The sequence below is a fragment of the Platichthys flesus genome, chromosome 21 (assembly GCF_949316205.1).
Source record: "Platichthys flesus chromosome 21, fPlaFle2.1, whole genome shotgun sequence".
Classification (NCBI taxonomy): domain Eukaryota; kingdom Metazoa; phylum Chordata; class Actinopteri; order Pleuronectiformes; family Pleuronectidae; genus Platichthys; species Platichthys flesus.
Window position 1 is genome coordinate 7,623,534 of NC_084965.1, and position 19,610 is coordinate 7,643,143.

General features: G+C 39.5%; 1 protein-coding gene across 1 annotated transcript in view; it reads right to left on the reverse strand.

Annotated features, from left to right (window-relative positions):
• The window catches only part of col11a1a (collagen, type XI, alpha 1a), a 71,529-nt gene that overhangs the window by 27,628 nt on the left and 24,291 nt on the right, over window positions 1-19,610 (reverse strand). The window contains 25 exon segments of the mRNA XM_062379850.1: window positions 52-105; window positions 2,962-3,015; window positions 3,632-3,685; window positions 5,628-5,672; window positions 5,845-5,898; window positions 6,066-6,110; window positions 6,628-6,681; window positions 7,606-7,659; window positions 9,315-9,422; window positions 9,517-9,570; window positions 11,009-11,053; window positions 11,182-11,235; window positions 11,639-11,683; window positions 13,510-13,563; window positions 13,885-13,929; window positions 14,559-14,612; window positions 15,407-15,451; window positions 15,552-15,605; window positions 15,821-15,865; window positions 16,185-16,238; window positions 17,106-17,159; window positions 17,283-17,336; window positions 17,891-17,944; window positions 18,062-18,115; window positions 19,253-19,309. Coding sequence (XP_062235834.1) covers window positions 52-105; window positions 2,962-3,015; window positions 3,632-3,685; window positions 5,628-5,672; window positions 5,845-5,898; window positions 6,066-6,110; window positions 6,628-6,681; window positions 7,606-7,659; window positions 9,315-9,422; window positions 9,517-9,570; window positions 11,009-11,053; window positions 11,182-11,235; window positions 11,639-11,683; window positions 13,510-13,563; window positions 13,885-13,929; window positions 14,559-14,612; window positions 15,407-15,451; window positions 15,552-15,605; window positions 15,821-15,865; window positions 16,185-16,238; window positions 17,106-17,159; window positions 17,283-17,336; window positions 17,891-17,944; window positions 18,062-18,115; window positions 19,253-19,309 — 1,344 coding nt within the window.

Consider the following 19,610-nt stretch of genomic DNA (forward strand, 5'->3'; position numbering starts at 1 on the left):
TGATAAAAATGTTCGTGAAATCCTTCTTATTAAAATGTAACATTACATTACCTGGGGACCGACAACACCTCCTGGGCCTGGTGGACCAGTTTTGCCTTGGAAACCCTGAGAGGAAGATGACAACAGGTTTAAAACAACAACAGAAACACACATCGTATATAATGAAGCCAAAAATAAAGAAACTATATTGATTCCACTTGAGTTTGTTTCAGCCGATAAGCAGGGATGTAGGTTGTGGGTGTTTCCTTGATGTAGGATCAAGAGGCTTTTCCAGGTTATGTTCACAAATCAAGGACAGATTCTTATTTATTAGAATGCTGGGCAATAAACCGCTGCAAGTACTGTAGGTGTTCATTATCTGAAAACTGCAATAATTAGAAAGTGTCTGACAGAAATAGGAAACGTGGAGATAAAGATCATCAGGTTGAATCAAACTAGATCTTCAGGCGATGCATATTCATCTTGTTTACTCTACCTGAACATACAGCATCTAACAGCACAAGATCCCTTTAATCATAGTGGTGATGAGACAAAAACAACCCAGACCAAAAAGCCTATTATCCAGATACCTGACTCCTATGAGACGATAATGATGCTCACCGTCCTATGAATGTGTAATTATGCATCTGCTTGCTACCTCATGAGCCAGGGGTATTATCATTCTGCCACTGTGAACCTAGAGTTAGTTATTGCTGAATTTCAGAGGTGACACACGGTATATATCCTTATTAGGCAATGATCACTTTTTATATTGTAGGTATAATAACGGCATTTCATAATGATGTCATTGTGTAATTTATACCATATAAAGACGAGTGACTGGTTAAGTTAAAAATCAATTATTGATTACAAAAGAAAATTACGTGATACAATTTGTCGGAATTTTCAGTGGAAGTGGTCTCAGGGTTAACACAGAGACAGGTGAAAACAATACCCTGCTTGCTCAACTCTAATAATAATAATAATAATAATCGTTCTTTATGAGTTAGCACAGGGTTCTTCAAGGAAAAACACAAAAGTTTCTACGATAAAGCTATGCTACAAGTTTCCTGACTTTGATTGCAGTGTTTCCTGTGGATATGTTTGGATGCGCAAAGCAGAACAGGACCAGGCAAAAACGATAAAGGACTCAACACTGTAGCACAAATCAGATGAACTTCTGTCTTCTGGGAACGGAGCAATTCAATCTGCATTGGTTCGAGTCTCTTTTCCAATTACAATATCCACAATCCAATGACTCTACAGTGTATTCCCCAAGTGTTAACCCAGCACGAAACTTAGAGGTTCACTGAATCAATGCAGCAAGAGTCTACAGATGAAACAAAGAAAGACTGGTGACCCCAACAGAGATCTCATAATGCAATGGAGACCAATCACTATCTGCTAAATGCTAGTGTATGTCCAGGCATGTAACTGGTTAGTGATGACAGACAGTGATAAGCATTGAGCTAATGCTCCATGGACAGTGTCAGTTGTACACTGACGTTTCGTTTTGATTTCCGACTGATCTTTTGATCCCTAGGTCATCAAACCCCACATGTTCCTGCTTTTGTAACTCATCTCATCTGTAACTTGATATCCCACAGCCAATCAAAGTTCTTAAACCCCAGCTCTGAGAAGGCCGATCCTGACTGACTTACTACTCCAAGCTTATTGATCAGTGCATGTTTTGAGTTATGGTGATGCAACCCTGGGGCCGTTCTGTTACGGCATCGACCCCGACTCACAGACAGCAACTCAAATCTTTATCTGCACTTCCTCAAATGCAACGTGTTTGTTGCCAGGGTTTTGAGCGTCTTTATTGCTGCGATCAATTCTCATATTGCATGCTTGTGAAGCCTGCTCGTCAGACCATAAATCTACAGCCATAAACACCATAATGAAGACTCTTGCATTGTTACTTGTATAGCAGAAGAGGCAGGGAAGCGCTTGTGTGTCTGTGTGTGTTTGTGGTGTAGCACGTTATCTATAGGAAAGAGGCAAGCGGTAAGGGAAGCTTTAATGATAGAGGCGATGATCTGTCAAGCTTTTAGTGGAATTTATTTCCCTCTGAGCCTCATCAAACAAAGGTGCACCGATGCATACCAAGTGAGGGGGAATCGAATCTGAGAGCTGGAGATTGCAACTAGGTGTGATCAAACCAAGCTCTGCTTGGTGTTCTCTTTTGTTGTTGATAAATTCTGTGCCTTTTGGATACGGTGTCTATGCATCAACGGTACAGATTTAGCACAACCATTTCTCTTGATAAAGAAAAACTCTATGCTGTCTTAACATATGTTTCTTAGTGTTGTTATTGCTCAGATAATTGAGGGAAGGAAGTGTCACAGAACCTTGTTGCAACCGGACAAAAAGTTGGGTTTTCTGCCAGTGGATATTTGTAAACTTGCCAATTAACCATAAGACAGAAAAAGGATGTTTCCCCAGCTTCCTGTTGTCCATCAGTGTCTGAACTGTCTTGCTTTCCTCAGACAGAATGACGTGTGTGAGTTGGCATGTTTTTGTGTGTATGGAGACAAGCAGATAGTTCACAATGGCTGTATCTCCAGACATCATGTCTTTGGCAGACATATCTGCCGCTCTACCGCTTGTGTATCACTGATTGAATTCTTCTAGTTAATAAATGGAGGAGGAGTGTGTCTGTGGTGTGTGTGTGTGTGTGTGTGTGTGTGTGTGTGTGTGTGTGTGGTGTGTGTGTGTGTGTGTGTGTGTGTGTGGTGTGTGTGTTGGGAGGGGTGTTGGAACTATTAAACATAATTTGAATTTCTTCCCTTTCATTTTTTTGGAAAAACTAATTCTAATACCTATAAAGGAGAAGATACAATCCTTTATTTGCTACGGCTGCGGAAATATAATGGATCTGTCCGAGTGTGAAAAATAACACTGAGTTCCCAGCTCGATGTGAGGTCCTATGTTTCCAGACTTGGGGAGAGGCTAGAGGCAGAGGCCACACAGGATTCTCACCGTTTCTCCTCGCTGGCCAGGGTGTCCGGGCAGCCCATCTTTTCCAGCTGGTCCCTGAAAGGAAAAGACACTTGTACCATGTAACCCAGTACATTCACTATCATCACATTCATATCTGGTTGAGAATGATGGCACTTCGAAATTGGCCCTTGTGTTGGACTAAATGTTTATTTTTCTGAGCAATGAGATTTTATAGTTGCAATTTGTGCAAATGCTTTGGGCGCAATATACAGTACAAACATAATTATAGTTAGACTAGCGTAACACTAATGGAAAAATAACAGGATCAGTTTTTTTGTTTTTTTAAATAACCAGATCACTGGTTGAAGCTATGAATCTAAACCTGAATCGATAGGTGGAAATTACCACTTGTCTACCGCCTCAATTGGAGAGTGAGAAAATGGGTTCTGCTTCAATAACAGTTAGATTAATGATCCCTGCACAGATTTATGGATATTGCTATATGTTACTGCACCCAGTGAACTCCTTAGATTGAAACAATCGTGACTTATAAGGTTGGCAAATGAGGCTAATTTGCTATTAATACAGTGAAGGAAGTGAGAGTGTGGACATTGTGCCTCAGGAATGAGCTTCTAACTGCATAATTTCCCTGCTGGAGGTTTTATGTTGAGCTGTCTGTGGCTTATATTGGTGGAGGAGAAATACTCACAGGGGGGCCCTTTGGTCCAGGGAAGCCCACAGGTCCCTGAGGTCCTTGAGGTCCCTGCAATCAGCAGAGACACAAATAGATGAGAGACACGCAAAGAAAAAAACACAAAATCGTGTGGATGTTTTTACTGTGACAGAAACTGAACCAATATTATAAGGGTGAGCGAGTCACTGTTCATCAGCCCATGGAGTCTATGCTCGTAACACTAAATCATTACAGGGAGCACGCTGGACTGGCACAATGCATAAAAGAAAAGGTTTCATCCCCTGTCCTGCTGCAAAGTAAAGTGTGGAATCATAAGGTCTCTCTGACTTTTCATTAGTCCAACTTAGTTTAATCTTACAGTTATCAAATGCCTGAGGAGGGATATTTTTTGAAAGGGAACATTTCAGTCCTTAGTAAGTGAATAAACTGCTTGACGAGGTGAAGGTCAGCCTCCTTCAAGTCCACAGGTTAATATCAAAGGGCAAAGGGCTGTGGTCATGTAATATAAGACAAATTATAGGGAATCACTGGATGTGTTTCCCGTGTACTTCACATTAAATGACCAAGAATGATCGCATTGCATTGTGACAAATTGTTTATAATACTAATAATAATACATTTATAAGTCACATAAGTTCCTCACCTAATAAAACTTGTGACGTTTTAAGGAGGGACAATTATATATGTTATTGCAAACTGTATACGTATCAGAATCAGAATCACAATCAGAATTCTTTTTATTGCCATGTATATTTGCACATACAGGAAATTGCCTTGGTGTGGTTGGTGCACTTTACAAACAAATTAAAAACAACAATATAACAATATAGTCAATATGCAATAGCTATTAGGTTTAAATCAGAAGCTCCGCACCTCTAAGCCACCATTTCACGGAGAATGTTTAACCCTGACACTCAAATTCAACAACAAAAAATTGGGATTGATTGATATCGAGTAATATTATATTTTTTAAAACAAAAGAATAAGATGGTCTAGGTGTAAGGCACCAACTCAAACACCACCTCAGTAGTGTTTTGCAGATGAGTGGTTCTAAGTCTTGTGGGACTAAACTTTATTAAATGATGTGTCACCATCTCCTCACTGAGTTACTGTACCTGGCTGTGTGGCCAATATAGAAAGCAAGAGGTGCCTTTACAGTGTTTGCTTACACACTTGTTTCCCTGTTATGTGTTTCATCTAACAGGGGGGAGGATGTTCTCTGACAGACTCCCTGTCGAGCTCTGTCAGAGTCATAATAAAATCTTCTTCTCCGTGTGAAGCGTGAGCACGAACTGGGCTCACGCCGCAGCTGCCTGTTTTGTTTCATGTCTTCCTTGGATTTTCTTTGTTAGGCAGCAAAAAAAAAAATCGAATTTCTCTAAAACTCCACTGGAAATATAACGGGTATTAAATAAGCTGGCACCGCTGGAAGGCTTTTACTGTGAAGCAACTGCAGAGATTGTTAATTTTGCCACTGAGTTTGCCACCCAGGGCTTCCACACCGCGAAGAAATCATCCTGTAAATCTAACTCTGGACCATTTTCTTTTGTCTTTCGTTTGATCATCAGTTTAAAATGCTTCGAATGACAAATGTACTTAATTAAAACTCTAAGGACTGAGGCCGAAGGGAAAGAACAGAACAGGACGGCTGTCTATAAGATGAAGATAGGAACAAGAAATCTAGGATAAACCCCAGATCACAGAAGAAAAAAGTTATTCTTACTAAAAAAAACTTTTGGCAGCTAAAACATTTTTCGTTACATATTAGGAACTCACAGTGGGACTATGGTCATTTTAAAATCTTTCTCATTATCTTTCAAATCTGGAGGGTTGACCAAAATAAAAGCTCCTCTATTGAAGAGAATTCACAGTCTGACCTCTTAATAGCAGAGGTGGAGCCACTGAAAACGCAGTTTTTTTTACAGCAACAATTGAAAAATAGATTCAAAATGATTGTTTGTTTTCACATGCATTAAAAAACATCCCAGAGAGTGTGTTAATATGGACTTACTCTCTCACCGGGCGGGCCTGGAGGACCATCGTGGCCGGATGTCCCCTGAAACAAACAAGAATATATAATTTAGCTTATATTTTACATGTTGCATTTGTTGCGAGGGGTGGAAGCAGTAGAAAGTTCAGATATTGTCATCGTTTTCAACTCAAGTTTCATTTTTATCTTGATTACAGTGTTTCACTAGTTCAAGTCAGTGTGACTTCAGGATTTCTACCTTGGGACCTGGTTTTCCTGTTGGACCCCTGGCTCCTCGTCCACCGCGAGGACCCTACAGAGGAAATAATAAGGACAACTCAGAGTCAAAAACAAAACCTACAACTTCTAACAGTGTAATATAATGGAGTCAAAGCGTAACACATATCAGTGTTTATATCATTCAAGTGAATAAACAATAAAAGATGACTTAACACTTTGCGATCAGAGTACAGTACATACCGTTGGACCTCTTTGACCTCTTGGACCAAGTTTACCTGCAATACCCTATTAAATAATTGTTGGAAAAAATAACACATCTGTTAATTTCTTCATGACAACAAAAAGTCCCAGAATTGTGTCTGCACAGCTACAGTAGTAATGAATGGTAGTAATATTTCCACTGTTCGGCTGACGACAGCAGAAGAAACAGCCGTCAAACATAACCAGTGAAAATCACTGCAAAATGGTTTCCTGCCTCTGAGTCGACACCAGACAAAATTTGATTGAGGAAATATATTTCATAGTTTCACAGATGTTCTTCAAAGTGTCCATGAATACTCTGATGTACTTAGTTGCCAATGATCAGTAGTTCTAGTCAAACCTGTGCCTTGAACCATTTCTCAGCACTCAACACTGATTTGTCCAAGTCTGGAAATCAGGGTGTTTCATGGAGGCATGAATGTGTCCACATCTTTTGTTTTGTCCTTCATAATCTGAATATATTTAGTTTTCTGGGAGAATATGATGGAGTGATGACTTTCATACACAAACAGGCAGAGAGTGTGTGTGTGTGTTTACTTACCCTGGCTCCTTTCTCTCCGTTGGCTCCAGGGAACCCAGGGAAGCCGCTCGAGCCCTGTTGATAAGAGAGGGAGATATGGAGGGAAATGAGAAAATCAAGCGAGAGGCTGGGTGGGTCACAGCATGCATGATAATGAGTGTTCTTCCTGTATTTATCTGCACTATTGTTGAACGGATGGACGTCATCTCCAGTCACTTTCACGCATTCAACACCATGTAAAATCCCTTTTAATTTAGAACAAGCTTTGTCAAAACCGAATTCAACACTTTCCTTCCTCTTGTTATTATTAAATCTCTCTTTAATGGAGTCAAAATGTTGAAATTAAAATATACATTAACTAATTTACCAGTAGTTAAAAGTTTCAATCACAATCATATTTCCCGCCTTCCGTAGACAATACATCAAATTACCAACTTTACAGCCAGCTGCCATGTAGGCAATCTCTCTCTGTCACTCACTCACTCAATCACACACACACACACACCTTAAAACAAAATGCTTAGCACAGGGCCGCTGTAAACACAAGATAAGGTGACATAGGATTTTAAAAAGGGCTAACCTACTGTGCAGCGCCTCACCAAATGTGGCATTGGGAACTTCGAGTAAGACTCAAATCAGTAACTTTCTCAAGATGTAAAATAAATCACTCATCTGCTTTGTCTAATAAACTATTGTCTCTATAAATGAGTAAATCTTCAACGTTTTTGTCATCATGTTTTGAGATTAGGAGTTGATCTTAAATGCCCTTAGAACAACACAAAATTCTAATAATCCACTATTCCCACAAGTTAAATGATTGATTCATTGATTCATTGATCAATTTTTTTCCACACTGTGCAGTTTGTACTGATACTTTATATGGTAAAATATATTGTTGCTAAAATCCATTTACAAGCAATTAGTACACTGTCCAGTGGGAACGTTTTTGTCTATTTTGTCTAGTGATATATAAAAACTGATTAGATTAGATTTACTCACCTTTGGTCCTTGTCTACCTGGATAACCTGGTAATCCTGGGACACCAAGTTTACCCTGAGAAACACAAAGAACAGAAGTCAGCACAAAAAAGAAAATAAACAACATCATTAGTAATTTAGCTATATTCCCTTTTCCCTGAAAATGTAATTGTCTCAAATTAGAATTACCAGCTGAAACATTTTTGAAGATTGTAAGATTGTAAGAAAGATTGTCAGGTCAGCTCCCTAACAATAGTTATGTTAGGGCTTTACTTGTACTTGTACATAAATCTATATAACTACAATTTGATCAAGTCATTCTTGATCAGTGTAGAAGATATATAGCGATGCTGATTATCCATGCTCAAAAGGAATCTAGTTTGCAACGTCTTTTCATTTAATGTACCTCAGAGATTCTGTAGTTTTGTACACAAACCGTACTGCTGGGACACTGGCGAATATTGATGTTTTTTAGCAATCAGCTAAAAAGGATAATCACTTATTGACTTAATTTGTATTAGCCACAATGTAATGCAATCTAATGTACAATAGCAACAACTTCAAGTCAGCATGTATTCAAATTAGCCCTGATTTGAAAAAAATGGTTTCCAAGGAGATGCTAACCTGACCAATTCAAATGTCTAAGTCTGTGAATGGTCACAAAATATCATAAATGCCAGATGAGCTATTCAACAAATGAAATGTTAAAAAGGGCAGACTCCAAATAAGGCTATTAAATCTAAAGTAGGAAAGATGAGGCTTAATGATAATCCTAGTTCAGATCAGCAACATAGTTTCTCTGTGGCTACTTCTCGAGCTGATAACATCAGGTCTTCCGCTTCAGCTGCAATTACTGTATATTCAGCGAAGGTTAAAAAGTCAAACAGGAGAAGAATCAATTTCTTAGAAAACCCATCTGGGTTGGCCTCCGTGCATCAGCATTGTGGTGGTACACCTGCATTCTAATGTTTGTTTTATACCCAGAGGAGCAGATAATTGATTAAAGATGTGGTGTGGAGAAAATCTCAGATGGGTTTGAAGAAAGAAATTGTCCTTCTAATCTAATTTCTCACATGTGTGAGAAATTAGATGTTAAGATAAATACAATCTTTTCGCACTCTTTTAAGGATCTAAAACAGAAACATATACCATAACATATAGAAACTGTCCCTCCACTGTCTGAAACTAAAGAACTTACTCTCACAGACATGGATAATTGTTATAAAAGATAATATCCAATGAAAAAAACAATACAAGTGCTTAATTCAAACAGGTTATGTCAAACTTGCTCTAATGTTCCAGATATTTGTGAAAGTGCTGAGAGGGAAGAGTTGCTTTAATTTAATTACTATGGAGCTGTATAAGGTTATAAGGCTTATAACTGGAAATAAAATTCCTTTATGTGCCAAACTCTGAGTAATCAGAGTATACCCTGAACACTTTAACTCTGCAGCAGTTGCTGTTCAATGACTTTACAGAGTCACAGGCCAAAAAGATTTGACTGCACAGTGATGGAGCCCGTCTTACATTGGAGGGACTAACTTATATTGTAAAAAGGACAAACAAGAACATTAATCCTGTTCTGAAGTCATATATTATGAAATCTCATCATTTTTAATGAAATGTTGTGTTGCTATGGTTGCGGGTAACAAATGCACTTTTTGTTGACTTATTAATGTTGATATTTATTAAGTTAACAAGGGCACACAATTACACACACAATTGTATTACCTTTTCTCCGGCAGAACCAAGGGGCCCTGCTTCTCCGTTGGGTCCAGCTCGACCTTTAGGACCCTCAGGACCGTCCTCTCCACGGGACCCAAGCATACCAAGCTCTCCCTGTAGCACGAACAGGGAAAGAGCATCGAGTTGACGTCATTGCTTTCATGCGTATTCATGAAACTGTTGATGTTATTTCAGTCAAGCTTCTCACCCGGTCTCCTTTGATTCCCATGTCTCCCTTGAAACCTGGGAAACCGTCCTCGCCCTGAAATCCAACAAAGAGGAAGTTGACGCATTTGCAAGGAACTGTTTGGGTATTTCATTCCATCCTCATTTCAAATAATTTATTAATTTCACTCTCTTCATCACACAGGGAAACAGAAATTCATTTATTTTATGATGTGTTGTGTTCTGTTAAAAAATGCAGCCTGCTCATGTTCCCTCTGTGTTTCACAGGATCGATGCTGCTCCCTGCTGGTCAGTCTGTAAATCGCACATATTAGGCCCTCTGTTTTAGCTGTTGTTCAATGAGTTGTGTTGTATTAACATGATTTACATTCAGAACCATCATGAGTCTTAGTTGGCATTTAGATTATATTGATGTAACGAAATTGTATCAAAGGCACATTTTTTACATTCTTTAAGGTAAAACCCAAAAGTTCGTAGTTCTGTGAAACAAAATCAAATGGATGCTGAAGCTAGATCTTTCTTTTCTTTGACACGTTGTGCTTCTAGTCTGTCACCTGTCCATGCTTGAGACCCTATCCTATGCATAATGCAGCAATGAGCGTGTCTGTTACCAGCAGCTCGCTTCACGAAGACCATACACACATGCGCACACACACTGAGACACCTGAGGTAAGGCACATCCTTTATTCATATCAAACCCTCTCTCCTCAAGGTTTTGGCTTTTGCACCTCTTGCTATAAATAATTCAATAAAAACTGATATTAATACCTGTCGTCGCAGTCAGAACAACGCTCCTAAGTCAGATAATTGATTTTACACAGCGGCATTACTGTATTGATCTTACATAAACGTCAGGCATATTAAAAGGGAGCTCGGTTTAATCTCTACATGGTGACACACACGCGAAAACACTTCAAAAGCGCAGAAGATGGATCGCAGTGTTGTTTGCAGTCAGAAAAATGATTAAGGGTCAGAGTTAAGAAAGTCTCTGTCTCCACTGAAGATTCCTATCGACTGACTTCTTCATGGGGCTTTCAGTCACTCTCTGCAGCTCGAAGGGTTCAAATCAAAGTTGGGAGTGCAAGTAGTGGCCACAGCAAGAGAAATAACAACTGGGACATGAATATACTGCTGATATACCCAAACCTTTATTTGACCGTTCACCTTATTTACAAAGTTGGACAAATACTGTCTGAACCGCAATTAAATTTAGTCTTTGACAGAAATCAACCCTTTGAGGTTAGTCTGATTTAGACGGCTAATGAAACGTTATCAAAAAGTACAAGACACAGATCTCAGTTAGATTTATAATATTAGAGGCTTGGAAATGCAAACTTCTAAATCAGAAAAAAGCATCTGCAATGTTTTTACATTTGTTGACAACCGCAGAACTCTCTGTCAACAAGCTTCTTTTATTTTGAAAGGACATTAGTATATCTATGATCCATGGCCTCTTTTGGCTCATTGACTAAAGCCCAGTGAAGGTGGGCTAAATTAAGAAACAATGGCCTTACCTTCTCTCCCTTTCCTCCCTTGAGACCACGGACACCATCAGCTCCCTTTTGAACAAGAAACATTACAACCATGAGAAACACTTTACAGAAATGTGCGACATAAGAAAATAGAGGACTTCCTTAAAGGGTCACTTTGTTAATCAAATGGCAACATGGTCAAACAGAAACCGTACCTTCACACCACGAGGGCCGGGATAACCGATTGGACCCTGTGGACCGTGTGGACCCTGGAGAGAAAAAAACAATCAAGAACTCTTTATCAGAATATAAGTGTTGGTTTAATTTACTTCAGCTACTGTAGCTGAGAGCTGTACTCTTTACTTTTTGTTCCTATTAACTGCAATTATGTTTTAAACATAATGACTAGTTTAAGTACTAGCAAAATACACATCAGCATGGTAAAACCATGATGAATGAAAATGTTATTTATTGTTCCCAATACGAACGATTGCTAAAAAGTAATCAAAACAAACATGGTTTATCTTTGGAGTGAGATGAGTTGCATTTTATAAACTATTTATATCTGTATATAATCAACTATTTAAAACATCATGTTAAGTTGGGTAGAATGATACATCACTGAAGTCTAGGAATTTTGGCTGTACTGCAGCACACGTTCAATAAACCTACCTGTGATCCCTTCTCACCAGCTGGCCCCTCCTTACCAGGATGACCCTGTAAAAAGAACAAGTCACACAGTGGTTGAAGGTGGTTGTTGCAAGAGAAACTTTTAAACTGAACATAAAGATGCAAAACAAATCTGTCTTATTCAACTTTTGGATGAAACAGTTTAAGATTAAGAAGCATCTTTGCAAACAAGCATGACACATTTGTATTTACATAGGAAATTTAGCTGTGAGGAATCAAATGTAGCAAACATGGTCAGAAACTAAAATATGTTATCTGATCTACCAACAAGACAGGATTTCCCATAATGCACAAATATAGGTCACAAAGGATGTTGTGCACACTTTCACACAATCAGCCGACACATCAATGCACTTTTATGTGACTATCAGGGAACCATAGGAGGATAAGTGATGATGTTTATGTCATTAAAGAAAAGGAAATCGCACTGCCACATCTCTGTGGCAGTTTGAGACACTTGTGCGGTGGCAAAGGAGGTTCAGCTCAATACACCCCTCTTCCTCTACACACACATATATATGTGTAGCTGCAAACACCTGGCACTCCCAGTCTGAGGGGCCTGGGGGGAACTGAGGGCTGCCTGCTTCTTGAACCTACGCACCTCTCATACTGAGGGCAGAGGCAGGAATGGCAAGAGAAACTACAGGTCTGGAATAACAACCCCCATAAATGCTTTGAGGGATCTCTGACACACAGTGCAGCAGCCTCTTACAGGTCAGTGTGTGTCAGGCACCTAAAGGGTACAGACAAGTCTCTTGTTGTCACTAATATTCATGGTTTGAAAAGGAGAAATGATGTGATTAAACAAAAATGTATCAATTGAAACAATGTCATTGGTGTAATTGAAATAACAAAATTAAATTTCACTGTTATGTTGAAGATAGTCAGATATATATGTCCATAAATGAAGTCACTAACTTACCCATGCAATTCTTGACTCTGAGCCAAACTTTTAATTTTCTTATCATTTTCATAACATAACAAAGACAGCTCAGGAGAATGGTAAGGATTATTTTCTTTAATTCAAGGCTACTGCAGCCCTTTGTTTAGAGCCGATTGGATCATTGTTATTCCAAATTCAGGGGCTGCCTCAAATATCCAGCTTGCACGGGTTGCCAGGGTTCTCATAAAAACAAGAAAATATCATCATATTCCTACTGTTTTTGGCTTCCTGTCACTGGCTACATGTGGCTTTAAAAGCACAGATAGATATATTGCCCCATCCTACACTGCAGACCTCCCCTCTATACGCCAGCTTGTAGCCTGAGATATCTTAGGATAAACTTTACTTTTATATCGTCTTTTTATCTTGCCATTATAGTTCACTAATTGTTTATTGACACATTTCTCATATTAACATTGTATTTTCTCCCATTTATATTCACCTTGTTGGGTCTATCTTATTATGTAAAGCCCTTTGTAAAACCCTTTGTAATTTTTTCGGTGCTATATCGATTCATTTCGGTGCTAGTATTACTGTAAATAATATTCTGTTGCTAATCTTCTAAACATTGTTCACGCTCTATTATCTGGGGATTGAAAATATGTAAAAATGACAGTTCTGCCTGTGATGAAACAGTGTCACTTTCTGCTTGACCTGAGTCCTAAGCACATTTATCCTGTTTAAAGCTCAATTAGGATATCATCTGCCATCAAAGTGAATATAACTGGTTCATTCAAAGGTCTGATCTATGTTAAGACCTGTTGGTTGAGCAAAGGTTAAGTCCACATTTACTCAACAGGGACATTATACCACATCCTGTGCAAGTGTGGGAACCTCTGTGAGTAAAGTGGGGTAATTTCCGTCTTTGTTAAACTCATACTGTGTGTACATGGGATATAGGAGTACTCACAGGAGGCCCATCAGCTCCAGGTAATCCAGCCAACCCCGACCTGCCATGAGGTCCCTGCATGAGGAAAAGATGATGAAAAGAAAGGTCAGAGGTCAGGGGACAATGTCAGAAATGCATTTCAACTAGATTCCATTGCAGCACAGTTATTCTGCAAGACTATTAAATATTTGATATTTTTTGCATCCTAGGGGAATAAAGTTGTTTTAGTCATACAAATTCAACTCAAGGTAAAAGTCAAACAAGCAAATGTAACTATTTAGTTATTTCTGATGATTAAATTTGAGTTCTTTAACTGAAACCTTGAGATTTCCTCTGCGTTAATAGAATGGCATGTATTAGTCTAAATTATGATGGAAAACCAAAAAAGGAACACACCTTTTCTCCGGGTGGTCCAATGGGGCCTTGTGGTCCAGGAAGACCCTGTGAGGAAGAGACACATAGATATACATGACAGCCTGTTGCCATAGCAACACCAAGCATGCTCAAACACGTGCGCACACACAAACACACAAAGGCTGGATAAACTAAAGTTTGTTAGAGCTGTAAATAGTTGAGCTTGTGACGGAATGTTAAGCTGGTTTGTTTGTTTGTGTGATGGGTCAAAAGGCGTATTAGCATTTAGCATACTTGTGGAAATACACTTAAATATTTGTGGACATGTTCTGTGTATACATTTCTAGGTGGCTACCTGATGAGTGCCAGTGTGTGTGTGTGCATGTGTGTGTGTGGAGTAGTGTAATTTGAGGCACTGAAACTTGCTCCAGCATGTGCGGCAGCTTCGCAGGAATTCCAACAACATGAATAAGATGCTTTCAAATGATCAACCTGAACCCCCCCCCAAGAAAAAAAAAAAACCTGAAAGATATTTCAGAAAAGCGTGTGTGTGTGTTTGCGTGTGTGTGGAGGTTGTGGTAATTCAATGAACTTAAACCAGGGTGTAAATGGCCCCTGCACTGTATTTACACATCATGTGCAGTGCATGCATCTATACTACACACTTTGTGTCTGTCATGGGGAGAGCTGTGACAGTGCATGATTTCTTTGTTTACCTGTGTTCCTGAGGTTCCTTGCTGCCCAGGTGGGCCTGGCTCTCCTTGGGGTCCCTAAAAAAGAAGATAGATGTTGAGAAAACAGAACAATAAACACTAGTCCCTGAGTAAACCCCTTTCCAAAGTTAGGTTCAGTCATTCCAGCAGCCTAAGTAGTCCTAGTGGCAGTTATAGTAACCTGTTGACGAAGTGATGTAACTTCTCCATCTACCCTGCCTCATCTTCTCCTGCCTCTTAACTAACTGGGCTGTGAACCCTTTGTGTTCCATTACATTAAGTGACACATCATGTAATTGATATAGATAGTGATTAACACAGGGGGCTGCCAGAATATAGAGAATAAAGATCTGTCTCACTTGATAAGATTTCTGGTAGAGCCAAATTAGAAGCTCAATTAAGACACCACCTGAGGGACATCAGGAGGATGTGTTCATTCTGCTCTGGTCTCAAACTGAACTACAGTTGTGGTGGGAAGATAATGATTGTAACAAATGGATACAGGCCATTGATACAATGTGGCACTGCCAGTAAATCAGGAATCTTTTCAGGACCTGCTGCAAAATTTGAACCTACCCTGTCAATAAACTGTATTTATCTCATTATAATATGGCAGAAATAGGGGGGCACTACACTTCAGCACTTGATCCTCCACTTTGTTAAGGGGTCACTCTCCTTCTGACCTCCTCTGAGACCTAGGAATGACTTTTAACCTCACAGCTGTGCCTCCTATATGGGTTTTACCAGACTAATCTACATAGTTCAAGCCTACACAAACAGTGAGGTACGACTCAAACAGCACGCTGATCTGGAGCAATATTTCAGACAGTTAACTGACAGGACGTTCATACCATGTTTCCTTTGGAACCCGGAGGCCCGTCGACTCCAGCAACACCCTGAGAAGGACAGATTAGAGAACACTCATGTTTATAGCATATCAATTACAGGAAGTGATGTTAAAAAAAAAAAGGGAATGATGAAGTTGATGGTACGTACAGGAGATCCAGGAGGTCCTGGAGAACCACGGGGTCCCAGCAAACCTCTTGGACCCTATGAAGGGTGAGAAGAAATGACGTGAAATAAAATGCAAATCACTCAATGCTAATTGCATTTTCAATGGACCACTTTTGCCCCCTAGTGGACACTTCTGTCAATGAGTGACCACGTATCACTTGAAAGCAAGATTTAAAAGGATCTTGTTGCAGCTTGTTGGAATCCTACACATTGAGGAAGGTGTGATGATATAACACCATTAGAAGCCTTACACTCTCGCCTGCTAATCCTCGGGGCCCGATCTCTCCATCCTCGCCCTTAGGAAAGAAAAAGACACCAGTCAGAGAGACGTTTATTGAACAGGAATTCCCTCAATGTTTTTTCACACATTTAATATCAGCTATCACCATGGAATATCAAAAGTGTGAGGTAAAGTTAGTTTCAGGGAGAGGAAAGGTGAATCATAATCCACCCTCCTCCCCAGTTAATAGTCTACACCCTGCTGCTGCTGCCTGGGGGCTGAGCAGGTTGATAAACGCTGATGTAAATGTATATGTCGTTGGTTCACTTAAGCTCAGTGTGTTTTTTTTCTAACAAGTTGTTTGTGGATGTTAAGTAAAAAGAGGAAGCTCTTACTCTCTGTCCATCCTCTCCAGACGAACCTGGGGGTCCCATTGGTCCAAGCTCCCCCTGAGATGGAAAGAGTGGAAGAAAAGAAAAGAGAGAAGTTGAGAGAAAGCGTCAGATACAGGATAAATCACCACTGATTTTCACTGACATAGCTCCTCTCGGGGACTCTAAGTTAAAACCTTGTTCCTCCACTCTTCCATTTGTTCTTGCTGCATTACAGCAGGTAGTAAAATATATTTCTTCTTCCTGCTCCTTTTTTATTCATGGAATATTTATAAGTGAATAAGTGTGTTGTTTTGTTTGATAGTTTTTTTTTATTTTTGGTACACACTTAAATTAACGTAAAAAACTAAACTAAAACCACAGTCTGGTGGAATAATGATTAGAGACATTATATTCATTTAGAGTTATCAGAGCAGTGCACCAGACTCTTGCAGTCTAAATTTATGTCCCAAATAACTTTGTTTTGTTTTCCCCTGCCCTCCAGTGATTTAATTTCTACTTTCTAAATAATGTGGTTTATTCTACAGACATAGCCTCTGTGCAACAGCCTCACAAAATCTTTCTAAGTTGTCTGATTACTGCAGGCACACTAGTGGAATTAGACAAATTAAACGTGTAATTAAATGACTCCCCTCGTGACATTGCAGTTATTCTCTCATCACACTATTTAGGAAGTGTCTTGGTTGCAGCCAAAACATCCCAATCGTTTTTGCCATCTACAAAAGACAACCAAAATAAACTAAGAGGACCAATCCACAATAACTAGATTTTGTTTTGATGCCAGTTTAGCTCTTAAGCTTGGTTACAATACTTTGTTGTTGTTAAGGATTCCGTTAAAATCTGTTTTGTTATTCTTCCAGTAATGAAATCTAACAGCGGGAATCTGACAAAGTGAAGTGGTGGCATCGAACACCCTGTGCTCACCCTGTGTCCCTTTTCACCAGGCAGTCCCGGGAGTCCATCGAAGCCTCGGTCACCCTGTGATGGAGAAAAGCAGACAGTGTCACCGTTAAATCACAGCATCAAACTCATCATGACCTGCACAAAAAGGCTTTTTCCTATTTTTCATTTGAATTCAGTGACAGTGCTGCTATTTGTTACCTTGGAACCTGACTCTCCGGGCATCCCCCGAGAACCATCAGCTCCACCACGACCCTTAAAATGAAAAAAGTTAAACATTCATCAAAATCTATGTATTTTAACAAATCCATGGATGTTAAATATAAATATTTTCTATCATTTTTTTGGGCTTTCTTGTTGTTACATAATGGTGAAGCATCTAACTTTGGTTTGTTGCATTGTGCGAAATCTTATCAGAAGTCAGGTACATTTTTGCAAACACAAATGACTGGTATTTGGTCACTTGAGAAGAGGAACAGGGAATCAGTTCTTCAGTTTCCAATGAATCAAGCTTGTATTACTATTTTGCCTATGACTGGTTTATGTTAATTAACCACTTGGTGACTGACTGCAGCCCACATCTGTAGTTTTCCCATTTTGGCATTTTGACAGATTAGCTGACCGGCCATTGATCCGAGAACTGGAGGCAGCGCAGGCCTTTAAGCACATATCAAACAATTGTTTGTTGAACTGGAAGTAAGCCTCTCAGCGTTTGAGCAGTGGCCACAAGCACAAACAACCACCCAAAAACAAACACAGAGGCATGTGAACACACACACACACACACACGTGTCATTGGGTTCACTCACCCTCTTGCCAGCTTTTCCCATTTGTCCTGGGGAGCCCTGAATGCCTCGGGGACCCTGCAAAGACACAAGGATCACTTGGTGAACAACAGACAACACAATTTGAATCTGGCTTAAAGTAGCTGGTGGGGGATACTTTTATGCCTTAGAGCAGTGGATACACTGTTTTCTCACCTGAGGACCATGGTCTCCACTTTCACCTTTCAGTCCAGGAGAACCATGTAGACCCTAAATAGAGAAAAACACACCAAATACAGTTCCTTCAGTTTGTCACACATGCACTTTGATGAGTAACATTTGTGTCAAGGAAACAGCAGATGGCGATGTTAAGCTGAATGTGCAGATTTTCCAGGCAAGTTCATCCCATACATTCCTTTTGCTATGAATACGTGAAGTACCTGGGAAGAGAGTCGGCGACATGATGAAGTTCTTAGTAATCACTGAGATTGTTCTTTTTATTCTGGATTGTGTTCATCTGACACAAACGTTGCTTTTGCTTTGTTTCCAGCATATCACGTTACCCTGATATATCTCAGAAGGATCCTCAGAGACATGCAGGCACACTAACTCCCCTGGGTGCCTTTTGGCATATATTTAAAGTCTATAAGTACAATCCTAAATTGTCGGTATAGGCCGAGATGTGGGGGACACTGTGTTCTGTAATCTGTCTGTAGACAGCCATGGATTCGAAGCTGGTGATTTGGCAGTTACAGACAGATGTTTGAGAATCATCACATAGCTTGACTGTCTGAAACACTGACAATTGAACATGTCATTTTAAAAACGTATATATTTTCAGCCACAAATTTAAAATGTCTTCCACTATTCTTTGCATCTGATTATTGCCATATGTTTTCAGATCAATAAACTTGGCCCTTTAGCTCGCAACCAGCAGTTTTGGAAAGTTCCCAGAGCCTTTACCTGAATATAAATAGGGGATCGTGTATCAACAAGCCCCAGAGAGATGAGGGGAGGGGAATGGGGGACAGAATGACATTTTCTTGGCAGGTGCTACACCTAGCAGACAGGCAGTGTGGCCACTGAGCCACCAGGTGTTGATGCAACAGCACATTACAAAACTAATAATCTGCTTTCTTTAGTTTGACGATTAGAGTAGTAGAAATATACTGAAAGTCAATTCAAACTTGTTAACACATTGCTGTTTCTAGAAAGTCATAGAAAAGTAAACACCACAACATGAAGCTTTGATTGATGCTATCTTCTATTTGATCCAATTGGAGTTTATGCACATGTTACAACTTTAATCGTCAATTGTGAATACAATATATTTGACAGTAAACACAAGTTGAAAAAGTTAGGCACCCAAATGTACAAGCGACCATGAGAGAAAGAAAATAGACTCACCACTGGGCCTGATCTTCCTGTCAAACCCATCGGCCCTGGGGGTCCCCTCATAGCCAGCTGCAGGCCAGACACAGGCAAGAACAAGGTCAGATTCCACACAGTCAAAACTCTATACACTGTACGTGGAGCACACACATGTTTGAACCAAGTTTGCATTTATTTTTAACTTTTAATTTATCCTCTGTCATACTTCAGATGTATATAGACTGATTTGTTAATATTTGAGCAGGAGTTTGTAACAGAATTATATACTAAAATCAATCAAATGAATAATCACTGAAAGGTGGTTACTTCATTTTATGTATATGAACATCTAGAGTAAACATCTCTGTTTATGGACATTTTACAAAGATGTTTT